General features: G+C 58.1%; 2 protein-coding genes across 4 annotated transcripts in view; one reads left to right on the top strand and one right to left on the bottom strand.

Annotated features, from left to right (window-relative positions):
- Nucleotides 1-20017, top strand: part of AP2A1 (adaptor related protein complex 2 subunit alpha 1) — a 32228-nt gene extending 12211 nt beyond the window's left edge. The window contains exons 4-24 of one of the 2 annotated variants that reach the window (XM_070401532.1): nucleotides 377-570; nucleotides 6159-6288; nucleotides 6864-6965; nucleotides 8981-9089; nucleotides 12743-12893; nucleotides 13227-13395; nucleotides 13552-13689; nucleotides 14614-14796; nucleotides 15127-15224; nucleotides 15493-15724; nucleotides 15808-15975; nucleotides 16056-16219; nucleotides 16531-16596; nucleotides 16941-16997; nucleotides 17103-17185; nucleotides 17291-17381; nucleotides 18435-18557; nucleotides 18640-18756; nucleotides 18836-18905; nucleotides 19127-19261; nucleotides 19579-20017. In XM_070401532.1, coding sequence (XP_070257633.1) covers nucleotides 377-570; nucleotides 6159-6288; nucleotides 6864-6965; nucleotides 8981-9089; nucleotides 12743-12893; nucleotides 13227-13395; nucleotides 13552-13689; nucleotides 14614-14796; nucleotides 15127-15224; nucleotides 15493-15724; nucleotides 15808-15975; nucleotides 16056-16219; nucleotides 16531-16596; nucleotides 16941-16997; nucleotides 17103-17185; nucleotides 17291-17381; nucleotides 18435-18557; nucleotides 18640-18756; nucleotides 18836-18905; nucleotides 19127-19261; nucleotides 19579-19656 — 2658 coding nt within the window. In that variant the 3' untranslated portion in view covers nucleotides 19657-20017. The remainder of the gene's footprint in view (nucleotides 1-376; nucleotides 571-6158; nucleotides 6289-6863; nucleotides 6966-8980; nucleotides 9090-12742; nucleotides 12894-13226; nucleotides 13396-13551; nucleotides 13690-14613; nucleotides 14797-15126; nucleotides 15225-15492; nucleotides 15725-15807; nucleotides 15976-16055; nucleotides 16220-16530; nucleotides 16597-16940; nucleotides 16998-17102; nucleotides 17186-17290; nucleotides 17382-18434; nucleotides 18558-18639; nucleotides 18757-18835; nucleotides 18906-19126; nucleotides 19262-19578) is intronic. The other variant, XM_070401533.1, reaches the window with a different exon arrangement.
- On the bottom strand, nucleotides 19634-24634 carry FUZ (fuzzy planar cell polarity protein). 2 transcript variants are annotated; one of them, XM_070401534.1, is made up of 11 exons: nucleotides 24365-24634; nucleotides 24031-24152; nucleotides 23711-23795; nucleotides 23424-23492; nucleotides 23143-23247; nucleotides 22121-22318; nucleotides 21887-21982; nucleotides 21482-21588; nucleotides 21338-21402; nucleotides 21177-21251; nucleotides 19634-20280 (listed from the first exon to the last, which is right to left on the bottom strand). In XM_070401534.1, exons 1-11 carry the CDS (start codon nucleotides 24473-24475, stop codon nucleotides 20054-20056), a joined length of 1260 nt encoding a protein of 419 aa, XP_070257635.1. In that variant the 5' UTR covers nucleotides 24476-24634; the 3' UTR covers nucleotides 19634-20053. The 2 variants fall into 2 exon arrangements, with proteins under 2 accessions (XP_070257635.1, XP_070257636.1); XM_070401535.1 differs by having other exon boundaries at nucleotides 24487-24634.
- Nucleotides 24635-25546: the final 912 nt, after the last annotated feature.

Below are 25546 nucleotides of genomic sequence, written 5' to 3'. Positions count from 1 at the left end.
GGGAGGAGGGATTGAGGGCTTTGGTCTGAGGGCCTGGACTCGTGGGTCTGAGGGAGGAGGGGCCTGGAAGTATATAGACTCTAGGGCAGGGGTGGGCAAACTTTTTGACTCGAGGGCCACTATGGGTTCTTAAACTGGACCGGAGGGCCGGAACAAAAGCATGGATGGAGTGTTTGTGTGAACTAATATAAATTCAAAGTAAACATCATTACATAAAAGGGTACGTTTTTGTTTTTTTTTTAGTTTTATTCATTTCAAACAGGCCGGATCCGGCCCGCGGGCCGTAGTTTGCCCACGGCTGCTCTAGGGTATGAGAGTTGGGGCCTAGGACTGATTAACCACAAGGCTCCCCTGCCCCGCCTCCTTCCTCACCCAGGGTTACCTGTTCATCTCGGTGCTGGTGAACTCGAACTCTGAGCTGATCCGGCTCATCAACAATGCCATCAAGAATGACCTGGCCAGCCGCAACCCCACCTTCATGTGTCTGGCCCTGCACTGCATCGCCAATGTGGGCAGCCGAGAGATGGGCGAGGCCTTCGCCGCTGACATCCCTCGCATCCTGGTGGCCGGGTGAGTCACTGGAGACCTGTGGAGGGGGGTGCAGTGGGGGAGACAAGGCCCAGCCAGGATGTGGAGCCCACGCTGAGCTTGGAACCCCAGGGGTCCTGGTGGCAGCCCTGTGATGTGTCTCCTCATCTCACTGAGCCAGCTGACGGCAGTGTGAGGCAGCCTCCCAGCACAGCCAGTGCGATGTCTGTCTGATGAACTGACCTTTGACATCTAGTGTAGAAGAGGTGATAACCTTCAGTTATGTTGGTGACAGCCTTCCAGAAATTGTACATCATTCATTCATTCATTCAACAAGTGTCTATTGGGTATCTACTGTGTGCAAGGCATCATGCTGATTGCTGGGGATGTAGACATGACCAGGAGTGGACATGGTCAATGTTCTCCCAGCATTCACAGTCCAGAGTGGAGAGATAAACATCGATTGAGTAATTGCAGGATGAAGCATTTAATTCCTCTCAAAACCATGCTGTGGGGGATAGGAACCCCTAAGAGCATTGAGTAGGGGTCAGCCTGACCCAGCCTGAGGGAATCAGGGAGAGCTTCCCAGAGGAAGTGGCATGAGGCTGAGGCCTAAGTGAGGAGGAATCGTTGGCTGTGGGAAGGGGAAAGGCATGAAGGGCGGTGAGTGTCCTGAGGCAGGAGGTCATTCAGCAGGTATTTCTGTTGCACTGTGCCGGGCACTGTTATGGGCACGGGGGAGGCAGAGGCGGGCAGCAAGGACGGTGGTGCCCACCCTTGCGGAGCTTACGCGTAGGGGGAGAGCCAGAGAACAAACACGTACACACGTACACAAAACATACGGTGAGTTCAGAGCGTGACTGATACTCAGAAGAAAACACAGTAGGGTAGTGGGGGGTCCTGGAGGTCGTGGGGGAGGCCACTTACATTAGATTCTCAGGGAGGGTCTCTCTAAGGAGGTGATGTAATTTGACACTGAATGATAGAAATGTAATCATTCAAAAGTGTTGGAGGAAGAGTCCCAAGCAAAAGGAGCAACAATTGCAAAGGCCCTGAGGTTGGCGTGAGCTCTCTACGTTCATGGAATCAAGAGAGAGTGTTTTTGGAAGGAGTGTGGTGAACAGGAGGGAGGGAGAAGTTCGGATTGTATTGTAATTGATGGGGGGAGGCAGGTGGATGACATGAGCCACTTTGTAATTTTAACAGCCGAGCTTTGCCTGGTTTGGCTCAGCGGATAGAGTGTCAGCTTGCAGACTGAGAGGTCCTGGGTTCGATTCCGGTCAAGGGCACGTCCCTGGGTTGCAGGGTTCCCCAGCTCTGCAGTTTGGACTCCTGCGGGAGGCAGCCAATCGATGTGTCTCTCTCTCTCCCCTTCTCCCTTCCACTCGAAAAATCAATGGAAAAAAATATCCTCAGGTGAGGATTAAAATAATAATAAAATAAAATAAATCAACCAAAGATCATTCAGCCTAGTGTGGGGAAAGGTAAGACTTTTATTTCTGGCAACACGTGGACTAGATTCCTGACGCTCTTTTTGAAACCCAGCTGTCAGTATTGAATAGGGGAGGAGAGGAAATATTCGTCCATGTTCAGGAGCCAAAAGTAAGGACGGGCCACGAGCTAAGAGGAGCCTGGCACCGGGAGATGCGCCGAGGGCTGTAGCCACATCTTGCTTAGAGGGCATTCGCTGAACTGCGTGAACCCAGTATTGGTTTGGGGGGCCCTGCAGCCTCTGGGGACAGAAGACAAAGCTTTTCCAAGGAGAGGCTCCAGAGACCACACTTCAGAATGAGCGCGATTTGGAAATAAACCCTCAGGAGATATCAGCAAAGTTACCTGTTTTGAACCTTGGCACAGAGCAGCGTGCACACTGGTTTTCAGCCTGATTTCCGCCCACTGGGTCATCCGCAAATCCTTCAGCCAAGCTTTATGTCAAGTGCTGCAAACTGGTAGACCCCAGTGCCTGACAGAAGCAAAGACGCCTTTTTCTGGAGAGACCCACCTTCTCCACAGGCCTCAAAGGTTCCCACTGGTGAAGCAGCCCGGAGTTCCGTGAGTAGCTCACAGTCGAAAATCACTAAACACAGGAAGCAAGCACCGCGAGGGAGAACCAGCAGAAAGAAAACGGAAAAGAACAGTCAAATTAGAATTGTCCTATGGGATGTAAAATAAGTATGTGTAATAGGTTCCAAGGAAGATGAAAATGATTCAAACACGAGCAAAGTGCAAGCAGATCGGGGAAATATCACCGATATTTTTAAAAAATTGAGTGGTCTGGTTTAGCAGCAGAATAGACAGTGACCAAAGCAGGTTAAACAGGCAGTAGAACTGAAGAAATGAATGGGGATGCAGCCCAGAGAAACAAAGAGATGGGGGGAAATGTTCTTAAGATTTTGTTTGATTGATTTCTAGAGAGAAAAGGGAGAGGAGAAACAGATGTGAGAGTGATAACATCGATTGGCTGCCTCCCGCACGCCCCCTACTGGGGATCGAACCGGCAACCTTTCGGGGCACAGGAGGATGCCCAACCACCTGAGCCACACTCCCCAGGCTGTCTTACAGTATTTCTGTGCGAAGTCTTTGAAACGTGGCGTGTAATGTACACACATCATATCTCAGTTGGGACCCGCCACAGTCCCTGTGTCCAAAAGCCCCGTGTGGCTGGGGACCAACATCTTGGTAATGAAAGCTCCTGCCTGTTAAGTCCCGCGGGGAGGACACGAGCAGGACAGAGAAGGACCGGAGGCAGAGCCCGGGCGGCCCAGCGTGTTGGGATCTGAGCAGAGGGGAGGGGTGTGCACGGTGGGCCCTGGCTCAGACACAGAGAAGAAACTTCCACGGAGGAGGGCGTGGGTAGTGGTGGTGAGAGCTGCGAGACGGTTGCTGGCCACCCTGAGCGCAAGGACTTGGCACCCGGCGAGGTTGGAGAAGGGGCCAGTGTGACAAACATGTATGTGCACACGAGGGAATGACTGCCGAGGGGCCCGGTCCTGCCAGAGTGTGGGCCAGGCTGGGTGGTCTGAGTGTAGGCTGGACTCTGCATACTGAAAACTCAGCCTTGACAATGACTGGGGCACGTGGGAACTTTTCTTTAGGTAAATTTTTTTTAATTGAGGTAAAGTTCACATAACATGAAGTTCACCTCTTTTTAAATGAACTTTTTAATTTATTGATTGATTTTTAGAGAGAAGAAGGGTGGGGGGGAGAGAGAAACGTCGATTTGTTCTCATTTATGTATTCATTAATTCTTTTTCTTGAAAATATATTTTTATTGATTTTAGAGAAGAAGGGAGAGGAAGAGAGTTAGAAACATCAATGATGAGAGAGAATCACTGATCGTCTTCCTCCTGCACGCCCCCTACTGGGGATTGACCCCGCAACCTGGGCATGTGCCCTTGTCCGGAATCGAACCCGGGACCCTTCCGTGTGCAGGCTGACGCTCTATCCACTGAGCCAAACCAGCCAGTGCTCATTGATTGATTCTTGTATGTGCCCTGACCTCGATCAAATCCGCAACCTTGGCATATGGGACGGTGCTCTAACCAACTGAGCTACCTGGCCAGGGCTAAGTTCACCATTTTAACTATTTTAAAGGGCACAATTCAACAGTCTTTAGTATCTTCACAATGTTGTGTAACCACCACCACTAACTTAATTCCAGAACATTTTCATCATCCCAGGAAGAAGCCGACAGCCATCAGCAGTCCACACCACACGCCCTCCCTCTCCAGCCCCAGGCAACCACTGACCTGCTTTCTGTCTCTAGATTCGCCTGTTCTGGGCATTTCCTACAAATGGAATGCTGTGGCCTTTGTGTCTGACTCCTTTCACTCAGTGTCATGTCCTCCAGGTTCACCTGTGTTGTAGCATGGATCAGTGCTTCATACCTTCTTATGGCTGAGTAATAGTATTCCATTGTTGGATGGACCACATCTTGTTTATTTATTTATAAAAAAGGCCCCACCTCCTGCCGATCATGTACAACGTTCACATGTGTGTGACTTGGTGTAGATGCCTACGTGCGGACTTGCTGAGTCACGTGGTACCGTGCCTTTCTAAAAAGAAGAAATAGCCCTGGCCAGTTTGGCTCAGTGGATAGAGCATCAGCCTGCGGACTGAAAGGTCCCAGGTTGAGTTTCAGTCAAGGGCACATGCCTGGGTTGCAGGCTCAATCCCCAGTAGGAGATGTGTAGGAGGCAGCCGATTGATGATTCTCTCTCATCATTGATGTTTCTATCTCTCTCTCCCTCTCCCTTCCTCTCTGGAATCAATAAAAATATATTTACAAAATAAATTAAAAAATAAAAATAAAAAAGAAGAAATAGTTACCCTGTACGGTGTGGCTCAATTGGTTGAGCGTGGGCCCATGCACTGAAAGGTTGCCGGTTCAATTCCTGGTCAGGGCACATGTCCAGGTTGCGGTTTCGATCCCCAGTTGGGATGCATGTAGGAGGCAACTGATTGGTGTTTCTCTCTCTCTCCCATCCTCTGTCTCTAAAAATCACTAAAAACATATTTAAAAATACATTTATTAAAACGATGAAACAGCCCTAACCAGTTTGGCTCAGTGGGTAGAGCGTTGGCCTGCAGACTCAAGGGTCCCAGGTTCGATTCCGGTCAAGGGCATGTACCTTGGTTGCGGCCACATCCCCAGTGGGGGGTGTGCAGGAGGCAGCTGGTCGATGTTTCTCTCTCATCGATGTTTCTAACTATCCCTCTCCCTTCCTCTCTGTGAAAAAATCAATAAAATATATTTTAAAAAAACAACGATGAAACAGCTGCAGTTGAATCCCCGCTCACGACCCTCAGATCATCTCTTCCCCTCCTCCCTCCCCATCCTGTAAATCAGGTGGTTTTGTCCTTTAATTCCTGGGCTCAGTCCCCCAGATTATGTAGTTTCAAACTTCCCCGTAACATTATCACAGTCTCGCTTTCACTTCACCAAGCTGCTAAGTAGCTCTCACTCCTTGGTTTGGTATTTGGACGTTTCCCGGCTCGTAACTGGAGATGATGATAGAATTCACCCCCTTGGAGGGCTGTGGCGAGGATTAAACACGTTGATAAGTAGAAGCCTTGGTGCAGAGTGTGGCCCGAGGAAGGGCTGTGAGCCGTGATGATGCAGGTGAGAGAGCGCCGCTAGTCCTGCCTGGGCCTGCGACACCTCCCGCTGCTTCGGGTTGTATCTGATGGCGGGCCGCAGCGAACATGTGCTGCCACCTGGAACACGGGGGCGGGGCGTTCTGGGCGGAGATTCTGTCTTTCCTCATTCAGTTACTCAGTTTTCTGCTCACCTGGCACCTTCCCCCCAAACAGCAGCTGGGCGCAGTGTGCTCGGATGCCAACGGCTGGGCTAGGACAGAACCTCTGTGAGGACAGATGTTTAGACCAATTTGCTCACGAGTCTGTCCACAGTGCCTACAGCATGGTGGTACCCAGTAGGCGCTTAATAAGTGCAGAGCCAGGCTTGACATTGTGCCAGTGGCCCCACAAGGCTCCTGAGACGTGGGTCATGAGAGCAGCGCCAGGTTGGATCCCGGGTCCGCCTGGGAGGAGCGAGAGAGGCGGGGAGGTGTGCGGGGCTGGAGTCCTGGGTCGCGCTGACCCACCCGCCCCACATCGTGTCCCCACAGGGACAGCATGGACAGCGTGAAGCAGAGTGCGGCCCTGTGTCTGCTGCGGCTCTACAAGGCCTCGCCCGACCTGGTGCCCATGGGCGAGTGGACGGCCCGCGTCGTGCACCTGCTCAATGACCAGCACATGGTGAGACCCGTGCCTCTGTCCCCCCCATCCCTGCCCTTGATGTCCACCTGGAGGCAGGGAGTCCCACCCCACCCTGGATGCCTGGGCCCCCACCCCTGTCCCTGCCTTTACCAAGGCACTTAGAGACCCTGGTCCGGTCCCCCCAGTACTTATTACTCACCCAGGTGTCCCGAGGCACTCCCATCCCCGTCCCGGACACCCACTGGCTGCCCAGGGGTCCTGTCCAGTGTCCCCAACACCAACACCCCCCCAGCCCCTCAGAAGAAGCCCGGCCTGTGTGTCTGACACCCAGAGGTTCCCCAGTGCCCACTGCCTGGCCTCGGTCCCAATCCCACACCCCCAGGTCCTCTTAGCCCCCACCCATCCTCTGCTCCGAACCCCAGTGGGTGCTGGTCATGTCCCTGAGCCCCAAAGCACCCACTGTGACACCTATGCACCCCTAAGCACACCCCTCCCCCGCACAGACCCATCCCTGTTCGTTCCTGAATCTCTGCTCTCAGATCCGCAGCCTGCACACTTGTCCCCAGTCTGACCTCCCACCAGGGCCCTGACCTGCCACTCATCTGCCCCTGCAGGGCGTGGTCACAGCTGCTGTCAGCCTCATCACCTGTCTCTGCAAAAAGAACCCGGATGACTTCAAGACGTGCATCTCCCTGGCTGTGTCTCGCCTGAGCAGGGTGGGTGTGGCCTCGCTGCTGGCTGCGGGTGGGGGCCCTCCCGTCTCCGTCCCCAAGCACCTCTCTGGTCCCTGGCCCTCCTTGCTTTCCCTGGGAGGCAGCCCAGCTGATGGTTAGGAACTTAGGCTCTGAGCTGAGTTCCTCCTGGCTCGGCGACAAGTGGCTTCCCCTTTCTGGGCCTCAGTTGTCCCTTCTGTTCAATGGGGATGATCCTAGAGCCCACCTCACAACATAGCTGCTGTGAACTAATCCATATAAAGCAGCGGTTCTCAACCTGTGGGTCGCGACCCCTTTGGCGGTCGAACAACCCTTTCACAGGGGTCTCCTAAGACCATCCTGCATATCAGATATTTACATTATGATTCATAACAGTAGCAACATTACAGTTATGAAGTAGCAACGGCAATAATTTTTATTTTTTTATTTTTTAAATTTTTTAAATTATTTTTAAAAATATATTTTATTGATTTTTTTACAGAGAGGAAGGGAGAGGGATAGAGAGTTAGAAACATCCATGAGAGAGAAACATCGATCAGCTGCCTCCTGCACACCTCCCACTGGGGATGTGCCCGCAACCAAGGAACATGCCCTTGACTGGAATCAAACCCCGGACCCTTCAGTCCCCAGGCCGACGCTCTATCCACTGAGCTAAACCGGTCAGGGCGCAACGACAATAATTTTATGGTTGGGTCACAACATGAGGAACTGTATTGAAAGGGCCAGAAGGTTGAGAACCACTGATATAAAGCGTTAGAACGGGGTCTGGCACGTGGAGAGCACCCAGGAAGTGAGAGCTGCCACCCTTACTTGCCTCCCTCCCGCCCGCCCCTCTGTCTTTCTCCCTCCTGCTTTCTCTGCTTTTCCTCCACTCCTTTCCCATGCCTCTGCCTTCACTCCGTCCTCTCTCCCCTCCTCCCCCACGCCCTGTCCTGGGAGCCCGGCTCTGTGGGCTGGTGGGGAACATGGATGCGTCAGGCCTCAGTCTCAAGAAGCCCCCTTTCTTCTTGGAGGAGGGGCGTGTGGCGGGCAGGCCTGCTCAGTCACAAATGATCGTAAAAGGGGAGGTTTGTGCTGTTGTGGAGGTAGCAGAGGGCATTGTAGGCCCCCAAAGGAAGCACTTAACCCAGCCTGGGAATCCGGGAAGGCCTCTGGGAGTGGTGATCCCTGAATTGGGACTCGGAGTCAATATAAACATTTTCTGGGGAGGTAAGAAGAGGCCTGGCTTCTCAGGCAAGAGAACAGCACACCAGCTCAGTCATTCGATCATTTTTTTTTTAATGAATTTTTATTGATTTTAGAGAGCAAGGGAGAGGGATAGAGATAGAAGCATCAGTGATAAGAGAGAATCACTGATCAGCTGCCTCCTGCACGCCCCCTACTGGGGGATGGGCCCCGCAACCCAGGCATGTGCCCTGACCAGGAATCAAACCTTGACCTCCTAGTTCATGGTTGACACTCAAACCACTGAGCTATATATTCCGGGGGAGCCATTCCATCATTCTTTTATTCATTCCCCACACATCCACATAGTCCCGTGGGCCAGCCTGGTGGGGGAGGCAGAAAGTGACATTGGGGGTCGGGCACAATACTATCATGGAGGTGGCACAGAGCATGGTGGGAATGCTTCTTGGAGAAGGGGTTTTCAGGGTTGAGTAGGAGTTTGCCGTGAGGAAACAAAGTCACACGCTCTTTCACTAATTCTCCATCTTTGTATCCCCTGAGCCTTTCTGGGGTCTAACCTTGTATGAGGCCCAGGGACCCAGTTCCTGCCCCTGAGCGGCTTCCAGTCTCGGGGGAGGACTGTGGGTGTGATGTGTGCGCTGGTGGATGTAGCCAGGGTTTGGGGGCGCAGAGTTGGAATCAGGAGCTCACAGTAAGGGAATCAGATGGGCAGATCCTGTTCCCCTACAGCCGGGCTCTCCCAGATCCTCCCGTCACCCTCTGGGGAAGGCAGCATTTGCCCCCCCCCCCCCCAGCCTGGTGCCCCGGCTTCACCTCCCCGTTCCTGCCCCCAGATCGTCTCCTCGGCCTCCACCGACCTCCAGGACTACACCTACTACTTCGTCCCCGCGCCCTGGCTCTCGGTGAAGCTCCTGCGGCTGCTGCAGTGCTACCCCCCGCCAGGTACCGCCGACCCTCGGGCTGGGATCTGGGGCCTCCGGCCCGCTGGGCAGGCGGGTGGGTGCTGTGGGTCTGTGCCTCTGACTTCTCAGAGGCAGCCAGTGCTGCTAGCCCTGTCCCTTGGCTGCAGGGGGGGCAGCCCGGAGGCCAGGACCCCGCCAGGAAGGCTCCAGGCGGGAGCCGCATGAAGCCAGTGGCCGCCCTTTGTAGCGCAGATGCGGACAGATCACTGGCGTTGCTGACCCCCTGTGGTCCCTGTGGTGGGCCAGAGTCTCCTGAGCCACACTCGCTCTCCAGCCTGTGACACAGGGGCTGTGTCAGGCCTGTTTTACGGATGAGAAAACCCAGGCCCTGTTGGGTGGGGAGGTCCCTGTCTAAGGTCTTGCCCAGGCTGTGCTGTTTGAATGACCGTAGCTCTGTTAGGGTTTTCCTGTCCCCATTGTCATGAAAGCTGGCATGGATGAAGCGCCTCCTCGAGCCAGGTCCTGCACGGGAATGTCTGTTCCCCCCTGCCCCCCCTGCCACAGAGCTGTGAGGGGAACCCCCCCTGCAATGTGCAGGCAGGGAAACAGGCTTGGAGATGAGACGTGGCCTTTCCAGGCCTGGCAGAGACGGAGGCAGAGCCCCTCCCCCTTCCATGGGGCTCGTCTGTCTGGCCTCGCAGAGCGGTACTGAGGGCCCCGGTCTGAGGTGCTCAGCACAGAGTCGGTGCCTGAGGAACCAGTTCCCTCCCATTCAGCCGCGTGCTGAGCACCTGCTGGGAGCCTGGGGCTCATGGCAGCTCTGAATCTGTACAGCCAGCACGTGTGTGCAAGGGTGTCCGTGTGTGTCTCTGTGTGTGCGTGTGCATACATGTCTCTGCAGGCATTGCAGGCATGTCTGTGTATGTCTCTGTGTGCATGCATGTCCATGTGTGCATGCATATGTGTATATATGTGTGCCTGTGCATGTCCCTGCGTATGCTTGTCTGTGTGTGCATACATCTGTGTGTATATGCATTCTGTACATGTCTGTGCATACATGCCCGTGTGCATATGTGTATACATATGTGTATGTGCATGTCTCTCTGTGTGCATGTCCCAGTGTATGTGTGATACAGGCAACTCCGCAGGCCCCCCGCCCCGGCCTGTGGAAGCCAGCGAGGAGTTCTGTCTGTGGCCCTGGGGAAGCCTCTTGCACTTTGACTCTTCCTCATGCCATACAGAAGGGTTTGGTAGAACCTAGGCCCACTTCCATCTCAGAAATCCCACCTTATAAATCTGGGATGTGCCCAGGGCGGGCACCTCACCTACCCTTTCTCACATTGTGGAAATGACAGCCATGGCCCAAGCAATTATTTTAACAAGTATTATGAAAAAATTTCCAGCCCTGGCCAGTGTGGCTCAGTGAGTGGTGAGTGTCCTGTGCACCGAAGGGTTGTGGGTTCCATTCCTGGTCAAGGGAACATACCTGGGTTGCAGGTCGATCTTAGGCCCCAGTTGGGGCACGTGCGGGAGGCAGCCGATCGATGTGTCCCTCTTACATTTGATGTTTCTCCTTCTCTCTGCCTCTCTCCCCCTCCCTTTCACTCTCTATAAAAATCAGTGGAAAAGATATCCAGGCGCAGATTAACATCAACAACAAAAATTCCAGCATACAAGCAAGTAGAAAATACCCATCACCTAGACTTCATATGTTTCTTGTAGGCACGCTCTTATTTTTTTTAATATATTTTATTGATTTTTTTATAGAGAAGAAGGGAGAGGAATAGAGAGTTAGAAACATCGATGAGAGAGAAACATCGATCAGCTGCCTCCTGCACACCCCCTACTGGGGATGTGCCCGCAACCCAGGTACATGCCCTTGACCGGAATCGAACCTGGGACCCTTCAGTCCGCAGGCTGACGCTCTATCCACTGAGCCAAACCGGTTAGGGCGGCACGCTCTTATTTTGTTATGTGTTTCTGACATATTTAAAAGTTAATTACAGCCCAGCCGGCGTGGCTCAGTGGTTGGGTGTCAACCTATGAACCTGGAGGTCACCTCAATTCCTGATCAGACAGGGCATATGCCCGGGTTGTGGGCTTGGTCCCCAATGTGTGGCGTGTAGCTGATCAGTGATTCTCTCTCATCATTGATGTTTCTTTCTCTCTCTCCCTCTCCCTTCCTCTCTGAAATCAATAAAAAATATATGTATATGTGTGTGTATATATATATATATATATATATATATGTATATTTTTTAAAGGTAATTGCAGACATCATGATGTTTTGCCTTTAAATATTTTGTCATGTGTTTCTCAAAACTATGGCGATTGTCATTCCCAACAGCAATTCTACATTCATACATCAAACTAACAATGATTCCCTAATGTTCTGTAATCCCACTGTTTCCTAATTTCCCCCAAACAGTCTCACTCGGTCAGTTCAAACTAGGATCTAATCGAGATACCAGTCCCGAATTTGATTTTTAGTTCTCATACATCTCCCTTAATCTGGAAGATTTGCCACCTTTATTCCGGGGCCTTGGCTTTCGCCAGCTGTTTATTATTAAAAGTTTCAAACACAGAGATAACTTCCCAGAGCGGTGAGGTAGCGCCCGGATGCCTCTGCTGCTGTATCGGGCCCTTCCTCACGCGCTCTCAGACAGTCGCCGCATTACTCGAAGATAAGTAACATCCGAACACTCCCCCACCCTGAAATATCTCCACACACGTCTCCCAGGAACGCAGTATAGAACCTCAGTGCCCTCATCACACCTCAGAAGATTCAGAACAGCCTCACAGTGTCATTTGCAATCCAGGCACCAAACTGCCCCAGTTGTCCATAGCATTATTTTTATGGCTTAACAAAATGCAGTACAATCTAGAACCACAAATATTTTCTTAGTCTGGAATAGTCTCCCCAGTCCCCCCAACCCCCGCCACCCTCCCTCCCAGTACCTGCTTGTTTTTAATCTTCTTTGGAGGATATTTTTCCATGATCTTTAGAAAGAGAGAGGGAGAAACATCGATGTGGGAGAAACACATCAACTGGTTGCCTCCCGCATACATCCTGACCAGGGCCAGGGATGGAACCTGCAACTCAGGTACGTGCCCTTGACCGGAAATCGAATCCAAGACCCTTCAGCCTGAGAGCCAACCCTCTAACCACTGAGCCATACCGGCCAGGGCCCCACTCACTGCCTGCTTTTGAATGCCTGGTAGATTTGGTGCAGCATTTCTGCTGGAACATGTGGCAGCTGTTCTGTCCACAGCGTTGCCTCCCCTCGCAGGGAACGGCAGCTGTGGAGATCGTGTGAGCTTGTGGTTGGCGTCTGTCTATCTCAGGCACGCAGTCCGCTCCATGGGAGTGCTGGGTGTCAGGGTGTCTCCGGGGAAGGTTCCTGGAACTTTGTCTGTGAGGAACCTAAACAGCATCGGTGCTGCGGAAGGGGAAACTGAGGCTCGCAGGGTGGGGCCGCTTGCCCAGAGGTGTCAGAGCGCAGCCGGACGAGCGCCCAGGTGTGGAGTCGGGTCCTCTCGGCATCTCTCCCACCTTCTCTGGTCACCCGGTCCCTGGCCGCCGCTGCAGGGCTGCCCCTGTCTGTGGAAGGTGGGCCGTGGCCTGGCCGCCCCCCGGGCAGGTCAGCTGGGCCGGCAGAGAGCTCAGCCGGGACGTGCCCTCTGTTTCCTCAGAGGACGCGGCCGTGAAGGGCAGGCTGGTCGAGTGTCTGGAGACTGTGCTCAACAAGGCCCAGGAGCCGCCCAAGTCCAAGAAGGTCCAGCACTCGAATGCCAAGAACGCCATCCTCTTCGAGACCATCAGCCTCATCATCCACTACGACAGGTGCCCACCGGGCGGGGGTGGGGGCGGGGCGGGCCTGGATCCCGGGTCCTAGGGGAGCGGGCCTGGGGATTGTGACCTCGAGGTAGAAGGAGGATGATGGCACCCTGCTGGGTTGGTGCAGCTCCCTCCCGGGAGGCAGAATTCCTGGCTCTTTATTTGGGCTGCGGCCTAGAGGTCCGGGTCACCGGGTCGTCCATGACCTGGGTCCTCAGGATGGTGCGGATGGACCAGCCTCGCTCGAGGCCTCCTCCTCATGTCCCGTGTGTGTCTCTCTCTCTCTCTCTCTCTCTCTCTCTCTCTCTCTCTCTCTCTCTCTCTCTCTCTCGCTGGCAGTGAGCCCAACCTCCTGGTGCGGGCTTGCAACCAGCTGGGCCAGTTCCTGCAGCACCGCGAGACCAACCTGCGCTACCTGGCCCTGGAGAGCATGTGCACGCTGGCCAGCTCCGAGTTCTCCCACGAGGCGGTCAAGACCCACATTGACACCGTCATCAACGCCCTCAAGGTGTGATCTCGGAGCCCACCCTGGGCCAGGCTCTCCTCACCCACCCGGCCTTTGTCTCCTCTGCCTCCTCAGAGGGGCACAGGGCTCGGAGGCCCTTGGGTGGCCAGCCCTATGCCACACGGAGCCCAGAACACACCCCCTGCTCTCTTCCCTCAGACGGAGCGGGACGTCAGCGTGCGACAGCGGGCGGCCGACCTCCTCTACGCCATGTGTGACCGGAGCAACGCCAAGCAGATCGTGTCAGAGATGTTGCGGTACCTGGAGACTGCTGACTACGCCATCCGTGAAGAGATCGTGAGTCCTAGGAGGGCTGGAGGCCTGGGGGCCTGGGGGCCTTGGGGCCTGGGGGCCTGGGGGCCTGGGGGCCTGGGTCTGAGGGAGGAGGGGCTGGGGATCTGGGGGCCTGGGTCTGAGGGAGGAGGGGTTGGGGGCCTGGACCCCTGGGTCTGAGGGAGGAGGGTCTGGGGCCTGGACTCCTGGGTCTGAGGGAGGAGGGGCTGGGGGCCTGGACTCCTGGGTCTGAGGGAGGAGGGTCTGGGGCCTGGACTCCTGGGTCTGAGGGAGGAGGGGCTGGGGGCCTGGACCCCTGGGCCTGAGGGAGGAGGGTCCGGGGCCTGGACTCCTGGGTCTGAGGGAGGAGGGGCTGGGGGCCTGGGCTCCTGGGTCTGAGGGAGGAGGGGCTGGGGGCCTGGGCTCCTGGGTCTGAGGGAGGAGGGGCCGGGGGCCTGGACTCCTGGGTCTGAGGGAGGAGGGGCCAGGGGCCTGGACTCCTGGGTCTGAGGGAGGAGGGGCCGGGGACCTGGACCCCTGGGTCTGAGGGAGGAGGGGCTGGGGGCCTGGACTCCTGGGTCTGAGGGAGGAGGGGCTGGGGGTCTGGGGGCCTGGGTCCGAGGGAGGAGGGGCTGGGGGCCTGGACTCCTGGGTCTGAGGGAGGAGGGGCTGGGGGCCTGGACTCCTGGGTCTGAGGGAGGAGGGGCTGGGGGTCTGGGGGCCTGGGTCCAAGGGAGGAGGGTCTGGGGGGCTGGGGGACTGGGGGCCTGGGCTCCTGGGTCTGAGGGAGGAGGGGCTGGGGGCCTGGACCCCTGGGTCTGAGGGAGGAGAGGCTGGGGTCCTGGACCCCTGGGTTTCCAGATGGGGGCAGCTGTGAGCCCAGATCCAGTGGAGCCCACACCCTACGCCCGTGCACACACGCATGCCTGTCCTCCCTCCGGCCGGCAGGTTCTGAAGGTGGCCATCCTGGCTGAGAAGTACGCGGTGGACTACAGCTGGTACGTGGACACCATCCTCAACCTCATCCGCATCGCAGGCGACTATGTGAGTGAGGAGGTGTGGTACCGCGTGCTGCAGATCGTCACCAACCGTGATGACGTCCAGGGCTATGCTGCCAAGACTGTGTTTGAGGTCAGCACCCCCATCCAGGGGCATCGAGGCAGAGAAAGGACAGAGCTGTCCCTGGTCTCCCTGCTTCTCTAAGGGACACAGGGGCCCGGCCTTCACTGGCCAACGTGCGGTCAGCCCGCGTGCAGTGGCCGATCCCCAGGCCGCAGCAGTTGCCCACTCCCTCTGCCCAGTGTCACTGCCTGTGTGAGCTGGCGCCAGTCACTTCACCCCTCCGGCCTCAGTTTCCATCTATAATCCCACACACGTCGGAGGGTCCCGAGGTCAGCCCCGCCCGCACAGCTGAGTGACCGGAGCCAGGGCGTCAGCACTCATGCCTGTCCCGGCCTCCAGGCGCTCCAGGCCCCAGCCTGTCACGAGAATATGGTCAAGGTCGGCGGCTACATCCTTGGGGAGTTTGGAAACCTGATTGCCGGGGACCCCCGCTCCAGGTGAGGGGGTGAACATACGCACTTCTGAAGGGTCCGGGGTGGGGGGACCCCAGGAGTCTCAGGGCCAGTGATGATGGGAATCTTCTCGGCCCCTCGCCCCGAACCTTGCGGGTGAGGGACAACCCAGCTCTCAGGAGCGTCTAGGGGAGCATTGCCGCAGCCACTGCCCCGGGGCCGCCTGGGACGGGTCCCTGCCAGGGAGGCGGCACCTGACGGGGGTTTGTGGGAGGTGGTGGAGCTGGCACGCTGACCCCTGCCCCCCACGCAGCCCCCCAGTGCAGTTCTCACTGCTGCACTCCAAGTTCCACCTGTGCAGCGTGGCGACGCGGGCCCTGCTGCTGTCCACCTACATCAAGTTCATCAACCTCTTCCCGGAGACCAAGGCCACCATCCAGGGCGTGCTGCGGGCCGGCTCCCAGCTGCGCAACGCGGACGTGGAGCTGCAGCAGCGCGCGGTCGAGTACCTCACCCTCAGCTCGGTGGCCAGCACGGACGTCCTGGTCAGGGCCCGGTCCCCACCTGCCCCCCCCCCTCTGCCTCGCCCTCCCGCTCCTCCTGACCTGCTCCCGCCCCCACACCGCAGGCCACGGTGCTGGAGGAGATGCCGCCCTTCCCCGAGCGCGAGTCGTCCATCCTGGCCAAGCTGAAGCGCAAGAAGGGGCCGGGAGCCGCCAGCGCCCTGGACGATGGCCGGAGGGACGCAAGCAGCAATGACATCAACGGGGGTGTGGAGCCCACCCCCAGCACGGTGGTGAGTCCCCCAGGACTGGGCCACAGGGAGGGCCCACCTGGGGAATCGTCTCTTCTCACCTACGACTGTACTTCCTGCAGTCGACACCCTCACCCTCCGCCGACCTCCTGGGGCTGCGGGCAGCCCCTCCCCCAGCGGCACCCCAGGCTCCCGCGGGTGCAGGCAACCTCCTGGTGGACGTCTCTTCCGATGGCCCAGTCGCCCAGCCCGGCCTGGGGCCCACCCCCGAGGAGGCCTTCCTCAGGTACCCTCTGCCTCGGGCTCTGGGCTCCCCATCTTCTGTCTACTCCCCCCCAACTCCTTCCTCCCTCCCTGTCCCTGTGCCTCTGTCTACCTGGCTGCCGCCTCTCCGGCCTACTTCCTCCCTCTGGCCACTCTGGGCTCTCGGCTGCCCCTGGCCACCCTTTGTTGTCCTTTCCCGTCACCGTGTCTCAGCCTGCTCTTCCTTCTCTCCTTCCCTCCTCCTTCTTTCTCTTTGGCCCTTTTGCTGCCTGTCTGGGATTGGCTGCCTGCCACGCCTGTCTTCTCTGTCTGCTCTGGGATTGGATGGCCCAGCGAGCTGGAGCCGCCTGCTCCTGAGAGCCCCATGGCTTTGCTGGCTGACCCAGCTCCAGCTGCTGAGTAAGGGGTGGCCTCAGGGGGTTGGTGGGCAGACTGTGTCCCTAGGGAGGGTTAGGGGACTGGGAGCGCTCATCAAGGCTTCCTGTTGAACTAACTGTGGAGTCAAGGTCTTGGAAGGGAGTGAAAATAGGGTCCTCTGATGGGGGCGGGGCAGCACATGCGAGAGTCCTGTTCCCACGAGAGGCAATCACCAGGCTGATTCTGGGGTTCTTTGTGGTTCTCTGGGGGATCGGGGTGTATGGATTGCGGGGTTCTGCCCTCTCAGGGCCTGTTGTCTCCTTCCATGAGGTAGTTCCAGGCCTTTACCTCCCCCAGCCCCTCCCATCTCACTCCTCTCCCCGCAGCCCAGGTCCTGAGGACTTCGGGTCGCCCATCCCAGAGGCTGATGAACTGCTGAATAAGTGAGTCTGGGAGAGATCAGGAGGGAAGTGAGGAAGGCGGGGATCACGAAGCAGAGCCCAGACAAGCACCCTCTCATCCTGGGCTCCCCCTCCCTGCTCCCCCAGGTTCGTGTGTAAGAACAACGGGGTCCTGTTTGAGAACCAGCTGCTGCAGATTGGAGTCAAGTCAGAGTTCCGGCAGAACTTGGGTATGTGGGGGGGGGGGGGGTGGCTGTGAGGATGGGGATTCGGGGAGACCTTGCTCGGGTGTGGAGTCGGGGCTGACGGAGGCCCGCCTCTCCCCGTCGCTGCAGGCCGCATGTATCTCTTCTACGGCAACAAGACCTCAGTACAGTTCCAGAGCTTCACGCCCACTGTCGTCCACCCTGGGGACCTCCAGACTCATATCCTCTCGGCCTGGCCCAGCCCCCTGGCTCCGGGTCTGCCTTCCTGGGACGAGATGGACCCAGGTCGAGACCCGTCTTCAGCCCTCTTGCCTGAGAGCCTGAGCGCTTGTTAGTTCTGAGGTTCAGTGTCACCTGTCGGAGGGGTGTCCTTTTCCCCCAGACAGGAGGGGACAGTGAAGTGATGAGATAGGTGTGCGGAGGCGGTACTTCTGCAGCCCCTGCTGCTCGGGGCCCTTTGTCCCTGTCTGGCCCCTTCCAGGCCTTGTCCTGACTTTGTCCGCTGTCCGCTCCGCACCCAGGATTCTAGTGCCTCCTGAGCTCGAGGGCCAGCCCGGGTCCCAGTGCCGACCTGAGCCCCTCCTGTGAGACCCGGGCCTGTCGCTGCCTCTGTGTGGACCCTCCGCTTCCTCCTCATGGGCTGGTTTGCGCAGCAGCAAAACTCTGGTGGAAAACTCTGGAAGGGGTAAAGGCAGTGCTGGAGCAGCCAGTCCCTCCTCCCCTCTGCGGTCCATCCCCAGCCTGTGAAACTAGGGGTTAGACCCCCAAACTCTGAGGATCTGTTTCTGTTTAGTTCTTTGCTTCACCCGTCACCGTTTCCAGGGGCCTGTTGAACACTCAGCTCCGTGCTGGGCATGGGTGGGGCGGGGGTGAGAGATGCAGAAGGCCCAGCCCTGGGTCGCTGGCATGAAGGGAGGTGGTGGGAGCACCGACTGCCCGTCCCGGGTGCCGGCCACACGGACAGTGTCTGTGCTGGATCATATCATTGAGCACCGAGGACACAGCGTCCAATCGCAGGTGAGGCCGAGGGAGGCCAAGTAAGGGCACATGGTCACTGAGGTGGTGGGAGCTGGGATTCCAACCAGAGGGGCTCTTGCCTGCTGGGGCGGGGGGGCGGGGGAGGGGGCGGAAGAAGTGGGGGGAGGAGGGGGAGGCCAGGGCGGCCGCGGAGCCCCATGTGAAAGGCGATGCAGCCGGGAGCAGTCATGGGAGGGGTCCGGGAGGCGGGGCCCGGGGCCACCTGCGGTCTCTGGCTTCCTTGACCGCGGGCACAGCTGGCCGTGCAGACCAAGCGCGTGGCCGCGCAGGTGGACGGCGGGGCGCAGGTGCAGCAGGTGCTCAACATCGAGTGTCTGAGGGACTTCCTGGCGCCCCCGCTCCTGTCCGTGCGCTTCCGGTGAGTCCGGGCCGGGGTGCCGGGTGGGCGGGGCCTCCTGGGTGAGGGGCGGGGTCTGACGGCGCCCTCTCTCCCACGCCAGGTATGGGGGCGCCCCTCAGTCCCTCACCCTGAAGCTCCCCGTGACCATCAACAAGTTCTTCCAGCCAACAGAGATGGCGGCCCAGGACTTCTTCCAGCGCTGGAAGCAGCTGAGCCTGTGAGTAGCCGGCCCAGCCCCGGTACCGGGCGGGCAGCGGGCGGGCTGCCGGGCCCTGACTGGAACCTTTCCGGCCCAGCCCCCAACAGGAGGCGCAGAAGATCTTCAAAGCCACCCACCCCATGGATGCTGAAGTCACGAAGGCCAAGGTGAGGGACAGGGAGACCCAGGAGGGAGCCCCCAGGCCGACGTCCCAGCCGCCTCTCCCAACTCTGGGGTTTGGGGACCGGTGGCTGGTCACTTCCGAGCCTCAGTTTCCCCGTCTGTAACATGCGGCCAGCGCCCACTCCCGCTGGTTTGGGGAACTGGTGCACCCCCCTGGGAGCTGACAGATCTGGCGCCTCTGACGGCTGCCGCCCTCCCTCCCCAGCTCCTGGGGTTTGGCTCCGCTCTCCTGGACAACGTGGACCCCAACCCCGAGAACTTCGTGGGGGCCGGGATCATCCAGACGAAAGCCCTGCAGGTGGGCTGTCTGCTCCGGCTGGAGCCCAACGCCCAGGCTCAGGTGAGTGGTCTGGGAGGCCCACCTGCAACAGACCCCGCCCCCCAATCCTCTGGCTCATCTTCCTCTTCCCTTCCCTCCCTCCCTGGTTTGTGTCTCTATATCCTTTCCACCTTTCTTGGCCTTTTTATTTTTCATTCTTTGCCTGTTCCCATCATTTTTATTCCTACTTCCTGTCCCTTCTGTCACCTTCCTGACTCCTTTCTCCTTTTTCTCTCTTCTCTCTCCCCTGTATCCCCCCACTCCTGGGCTCCCCATCCTCTCACCTGCCTGCCCTATCCCTCTGCCTCCTCCCTGAGTCCCCCCCTTGCTCCCCCCAGATGTACCGGCTGACCCTGCGCACCAGCAAGGAGCCTGTCTCCCGTCACCTGTGTGAGCTGCTGGCCCAGCAGTTCTGAGCCCCGGACCCTGCCCCCGGAAGTGTGGCCGGTGCCAGGAAGCCCCTAGGACTGAGGGAGCTTTGGTGGATCGGAGCAGTGAGGGGACCTCCGCTGGTGACAGGGAAGACCCCAGGGTAGGGGGGTGCCTGGGACTTTCCTCCGGCCTTTTGTATTTTTATTTTTGTTCATCTGCTGCTGTTTACATTCTGGGGGGTTGGGGGAGCCCCCTCCCTCCCTTCCCCCCCCCAAGCACAGAGGGGAGAGGGGCCAGGGAAGCAGGCGCCTCCTCCCCTCCCACCCACCCTGTTGTGGCCCCTCCTGCCCCCTCCCCGTCCAGGGGCTGTGTATTATTGTGACCCAATAAACAGAGAGACGCTAACAGCCCGGGTGCCTGTCTGTCGCTCGGGCCCAGTGGTCAGAAGAGTGGGGTGAGGGCCTGCAGGGTGCGGGTGGCCAGGCTCCGCAGCCCATGGCAGGGACTCTGAGCCGACAGCAGCAGCAGCAGCCGCCGGGGCCCCAACTGTAGAGCCACCAGACGCCATCCTGTGCCTGGCTCCTCGGTCCCTGAGACCAGGTAGCAGGCTCTCGGCACTTGGGCCCGCTGGGCTGTGTCCTCCACCTTCTCCTCCTGCTGTCCGGGCTCTGGAGAAAGGACAGGAAGGGCTGAGTGAGCAGTGGGGTTGGGCCACGGGGATGCCAACCTGCGGGAGCCATACCCCATCCTGGGCCCGAGTCTGACTCTGACGGGCAAGGGCCTCACAGCTCCATCCGCTACAGGCTCTCACTCAGCTGCCCCTCTTCCCACCCAGCCTCGGTCCCCCTCTTTCCTGGGGATACTATGTGCAGCCCCAACAATTCACTCAGAAACACATGGCAAACACGCAGGTGATATTTACCAAGTGTCAGGCACTCAGCTCCAGGAATGGGGGGGGGCCAGGGACCCCACCCCACTGTGGGGAGCTGGTGGGGAGGTGGAGTCAACAGCTAGGAGGGAGCAGTCTTCGGCCTCTCCCAGGTGCTGCTGTTTACCATTTTGCTACATTAATCAGGCTCTTCACTGGTGGGTAGCGTCACCCTAGGCCCCTTCCTCTGTCTCTCTAGGGCTCTTGGGTTCTAGGACTTTTCCTAACTAGCCCGGACTCTGTGGTACCCCCTCCCCCGACTATGGGGAAAGCCTGTGCTCAAAGCAGTAGAGCGGAGTGTGACTACGGCTCGGCTGCTTAGTAGCTGAGCCTCAGTTTCCTCATCTGTAATATGGGAGTGATTATACAGCAGCAGGTAACCCTCACCTCTGAGGGTGCCGGGAGTCACTGCATATAAAGCATCTGGCAACAGGTTAACTATTAACATCACCCAGGAGAGCGTCACCTCCAGGCTGGGGCCTCCCTGCCCCTCCTTTCCACCCGTGGATGCCCAGGCCTTAACCATGCCCAGTACCGGCTGAGTCCTACCAGTTCCCCCAGCCTCCCACTCCCTCCTGTGTGACTGGGACTCAGTGTCCCAGTCTGTGCAAAGGGGGCGCTGGGCCCACCGCTGACCTGGCGGGAAGTGCATGGCGGTGACGAGGGTGTAGAAGGAACGGAGGAGGCACCGACGCTGCTCAGGAGAAGGATCTGGAAGGAGAAGAACGGGGGTGACGTCCCTCTCAGGGCCCAGGGCCCTCCCGGCCGCGCCCCCCCCCCGCCCCCACCTCAGTCACCTTTATCCCCTGAAGGCTCCACGGTGAAGAGGCAGCGCTTCAGTTCCAAATGGAGGAGCAGCAGCCTGTGGGGAAGGGCGTGTCATGACCAGGGAGGAAGGAATGAGGACCCCCAACCCACCCTCCCCTCCCTCCGAGCCCTACCCGAGGATGTCCGGGTGCAGGGGGAAGCCAGCGGGCAGAGCTCGGGGTCCCAGCGGCAGGCAGGCCCGCAGCGAGTCCAGCGACGGCTGCCACCAGCGGTCCAGAAGCTGCGGGGGCCGCAGGGAGGTCAGGGAAGTGTCAGGGGCACGCGGGGGAGGGGGGCCAAGGAGGAGGGGAGGGGCCCACAGGGCGGAAGGCAAGGGGGTCGAGGATGGGGCGAGGAGCCAAGTGGGGGTGAACGGGTGGTGGGAGCAAAGCCTGAAAGGGGCGGGGCCTGCGTGGGGGCGGGGCTGCCAAGGGGCGGCACCGAGTAGGAGCACTGGGGCGGGCAGGGTGGTGGGAGGGGGGCCGGGAAACGCGGGTGGAGGGTGTAATGGGGGAAAGCGGGACGTGGCGCGAATTCACCTGTGGATCCAGCTGGCTGAGGGGAGGGCGCGGCCCGCAGAGCAGACACAGCTCCAAGCCCGGCAGCAGCGTCAGGGTCAGAAGGCGGTGCGGGACCTGAAGCGGGGGCGCGGGGTGAGCGGGCCAGAGCTCCTTGCAAGCCCTGCCTCCTCGCGACTCCGCCTCTAGGTCTCACCCCTTCGGGCGCAGGTGTCCCAGGCCCCCACCTTCCCTCTGCCGGGCCCACCCACTCACCGTGGGACTCCCGTGCGGCAGGTACACCGGGTAGTCCCGTGCGGCCTGCGGCGGCAGGGATCCCACCAGCCAGGGGAGTAGCACGGCCTCCGGCGTCCCCAGCCGCCACCAGCTTTCTGTCGCTGTCACTACCCGGCCCGACACGAGGAGGCTGGCGAAGGCTGTGCCCGCAGCCTCCGCGAACCCAGAGAGGGCTTCCTGGGCAAGGAGACACGAATAGGGGCACAGTGATTTCCTAGGTGGGCGAGGAGTGGGCACAGACTAGGGGCACAGTGACTTCCTACATGGGCGAGGCGTGGGAACAGACTAGGGGCACAGTGACTTCCTACATGGGCGAGGAGTGGGAACAGACTAGGGGCACAGTGACTTCCTACATGGGCGAGGAGTGGGAACAGACTGGCATACAATTCCAAGTTTGCCTTGTGGCCATGCTCAAGTGTCTCACCCTCCCTGGGCCTGGGCTCCTTCATCGCCACATGCAGTTACAATCCCCAAGTCACATTCTGAAGTTAAACAGGTAAGGCATCTATTTACTGCCCTGCCAGCATGAGCTACTGAAGCTAACAATCACAGCAGCAGCTACTGTTTATTGAGTCCTACTGTGTGCCAAGTAGGTACAATCAACCACCTTAAGGCTCCTGGAGGTGGCCATACCTGGTGAATCCACAAGAGCAGTATTTTTAAAAGGGTAAATAGAGATTCCCAGCACAGAAGGAACAGCATATGCTAAGGCAGGGAAGCTGGGAAATTGTTGAGATTTGTGGGACTCCTGAGGCAACTGGGCAAGGGCTGGGACTTTGTCCTGGGGGAGGGAGGAGGGGATGGAAGCCGTGAGAGGTCTGTGCTAAGGGGAGGGGCTGGGTCAGCTCTGGGTGTAAAAAGATCTTTCTGGGGCCAAGTGGGGGTTGGACTGGAAGTCCTGAGGATGGGAAGAGGTGGAGGCAATGGTCCAGGGGTAAGAGAATGGGGACTGAGACAGGGCATAAAGACAGGTTTAAGGGTTCCCAAGGCTTCCCCAATACCTGAAAGAGGGATCCCTCCGGAGGAACCATACAGTCCACACACTGGGTCAGGTCTCCAATGAGCTCTGAGTCCCCCAGGAAGCTGTCAATGAGGCGGTAACAGGCCTAGCAGAGGGAGAAGGGAGGCACCTAGATCTGCTGCCCCCCCCCCCCCTAAAAAAAGTGGCCCTTCTGGGTGGGCCTACTCCAGGGTCAGAAAACTGAGCTGCCCCAAGAATCCACAGGGCAGGCTGCCCCAGGGGCTGCTGGGCACTGTAGTCCCCAAGTATCAGTAGCCTCACCCTCAACTCCTTCTTCAGTCTTTCTACATTGCTGATGTTGGTCAGTTCTTCAAGTCCCACAAGAAGAACCTAGAAGAACCATATAAGAGAATAGGGGCCCTGGACGTCTTAGAAGAAAGCAGGGGCTGGGGATCTGGACTCATGAGTCTGAGGGAGGAGGGACTAGGAGCCAGGATTCCTAGGTTTTGGAGGAGAAAGGTGTTGGGGGCTGGACTGCTGGGTCTGAGGGAGAAGGATGCTGAGAGTTCAGATTCCTTGGTTTGCAAAAGAAGCCTGGGGAGTCTCACCATGGCCCCAAACACCATCTGGAGCAGTCTCTCTAGTCTCAGCTCCGAGGTGCCCTCCTCAGATGACAGAACAATGAGGGTAATGCTGTGAGAAAGGAAGGTGAGAAGGAAGAATGAGTCCGGGCCAGGGAACAGGGCAGCGAGGATAGTAGTTTGCCCTAGATCCTGGCTTCTAGCTACATCCTCCTCCAGCATAACCCGCTTCTCATACAGAGAAACTCAGAGATCAGAGAGGGTAGCAGCTGGCCTTGGGGGGCTGGCAGGCCTTGAGGTCGTCTTCAACAGGGCCCAGTCCCTGCTGCAAGCTATCACTTGGAGACCTGTCATGGAAGCTTTTCCACACCACGGTGGTGTCCTCGGTCCTCGCAGAGCTCAGCTGCACCTCGAGATTCTGCCCAAACATGTGGACTCCATTGAGGGAGCCGATGACAGAGAACGGGAGCTGTGGAAAGGTTGAGGACATTAGACAGGGGCCCCCAATCCTCTCCCCTTTCTAGCTCCCCTGGCACCTCCTGGTCAGGGAAACTGAGTTTTTTAGTTTGTTGCACCCCTCAGACCTCTAAACTCAACTCCCCAGGCCCTGCTCCCTTGAAGACCCAAGTCCAACCTCCTACCCCCCTTCAATTTCGGAGATCCAGACGTCCAGAGCCCCACCTGCTGGCGGGCGGGAGCACCGCCGCGGCTGCTTCTGCAGAACAGGGGGACTCCGCTGGAGGCCGCGAGGCACAGCAGATGTACCGTGCCCTCCGTCCCCTCCTCCCCCATTTGGAACCCACCCCAATCCCTTGGTGAAAACGGTCAGTGCCCGTCTTGGAGAATGACCGTAGTCCCACTAAATCTGGCTGCCATCCGAAGCCGCCAGAGGGCGAGATGGGATGCTGATTGGAAGAATCCAACGCAAACCTCTCCTCTAACTCTATTCCAGCATCTCCCGGAAACCAGGTTAGGGTCTCTTCCTCCCCGACCGGAAGTTACGGTGCCCCGAACAAAGATGGCGGATCGTACAAGTAAAGCTTCGGAGTCTGTCCTGTCCCCAAAGTGGTTTGATTCTCGACTGCTATGCGCGGCAGGGGGTGGGAGTGGGCTGGGGAGGGGGGGGAGTGGGGGGAGGGAGGAGAGGGCTGAGACACCAAAAATAAAATTTGTGCACGGGTCAAGAAGGGAGTGGGCACCGAGAAGACCCCCTGGACCAAGAAGGTTGGGGGCGCCCGGCTTAAGGTCACGGTTCCATCCGGAGTAAGGAGCTCACTTTGGGGCTCCGGAAAAGGTGAGAGAAACCATAAGCCCAGGAATTTCAGGCAGCTCCTGGGTAAGGTACCAAATCTAAGGCATATCTTGTTTCTGTTGTAATGTGTGTTTTCTTACTGTCGGTCCAACGCTGTCGCTTCACGCGTCTTACCCTCTTCCAGTTCCGCCTGGCCTCCCCCGTTCTGATCCATGGTCAGGTCACTTCCTTCTCTGCTACCTCTTTCCCAGCTCGCTGGGGCCCGACCTCACATTTTGTTGTTGTTAACCCTCACCCGAGGGTATTTTTTCCATTGATTTTTAGAGAGTGGAAGGGAGGGAGGGGGAGAGAGAGAAACATCTGATGTACGTAGATTGGTTGCCTCCTGCACACACCCTACCAGGATGGAACCTGCAACCCAGGTATGTGCCCTTGACGGGGAATCAAACCTGCGACCCTTGGATGCACAGCCCGGGTCTCTAACCACTGAGCACACCGGCCAGGGCTAGACCTCATATTTTCTCAGCCTCTTTCCCTTGGGTTTAGCTAAAAATCTGGAGGGCCCTACCCGGTTTGGCTCTGTGGATAGAGCGTCGGCCTGTGGACTGAAG

Source organism: Myotis yumanensis, unplaced genomic scaffold (genome assembly GCF_028538775.1).
Source record: "Myotis yumanensis isolate MYYU_CA2020_CCGP unplaced genomic scaffold, mMyoYum1.0.hap1 SCAF_23, whole genome shotgun sequence".
Classification (NCBI taxonomy): domain Eukaryota; kingdom Metazoa; phylum Chordata; class Mammalia; order Chiroptera; family Vespertilionidae; genus Myotis; species Myotis yumanensis.
The sequence above is the reverse complement of the archived record's forward strand: the minus strand, read 5'-3'. Positions and strand labels throughout refer to the sequence as shown.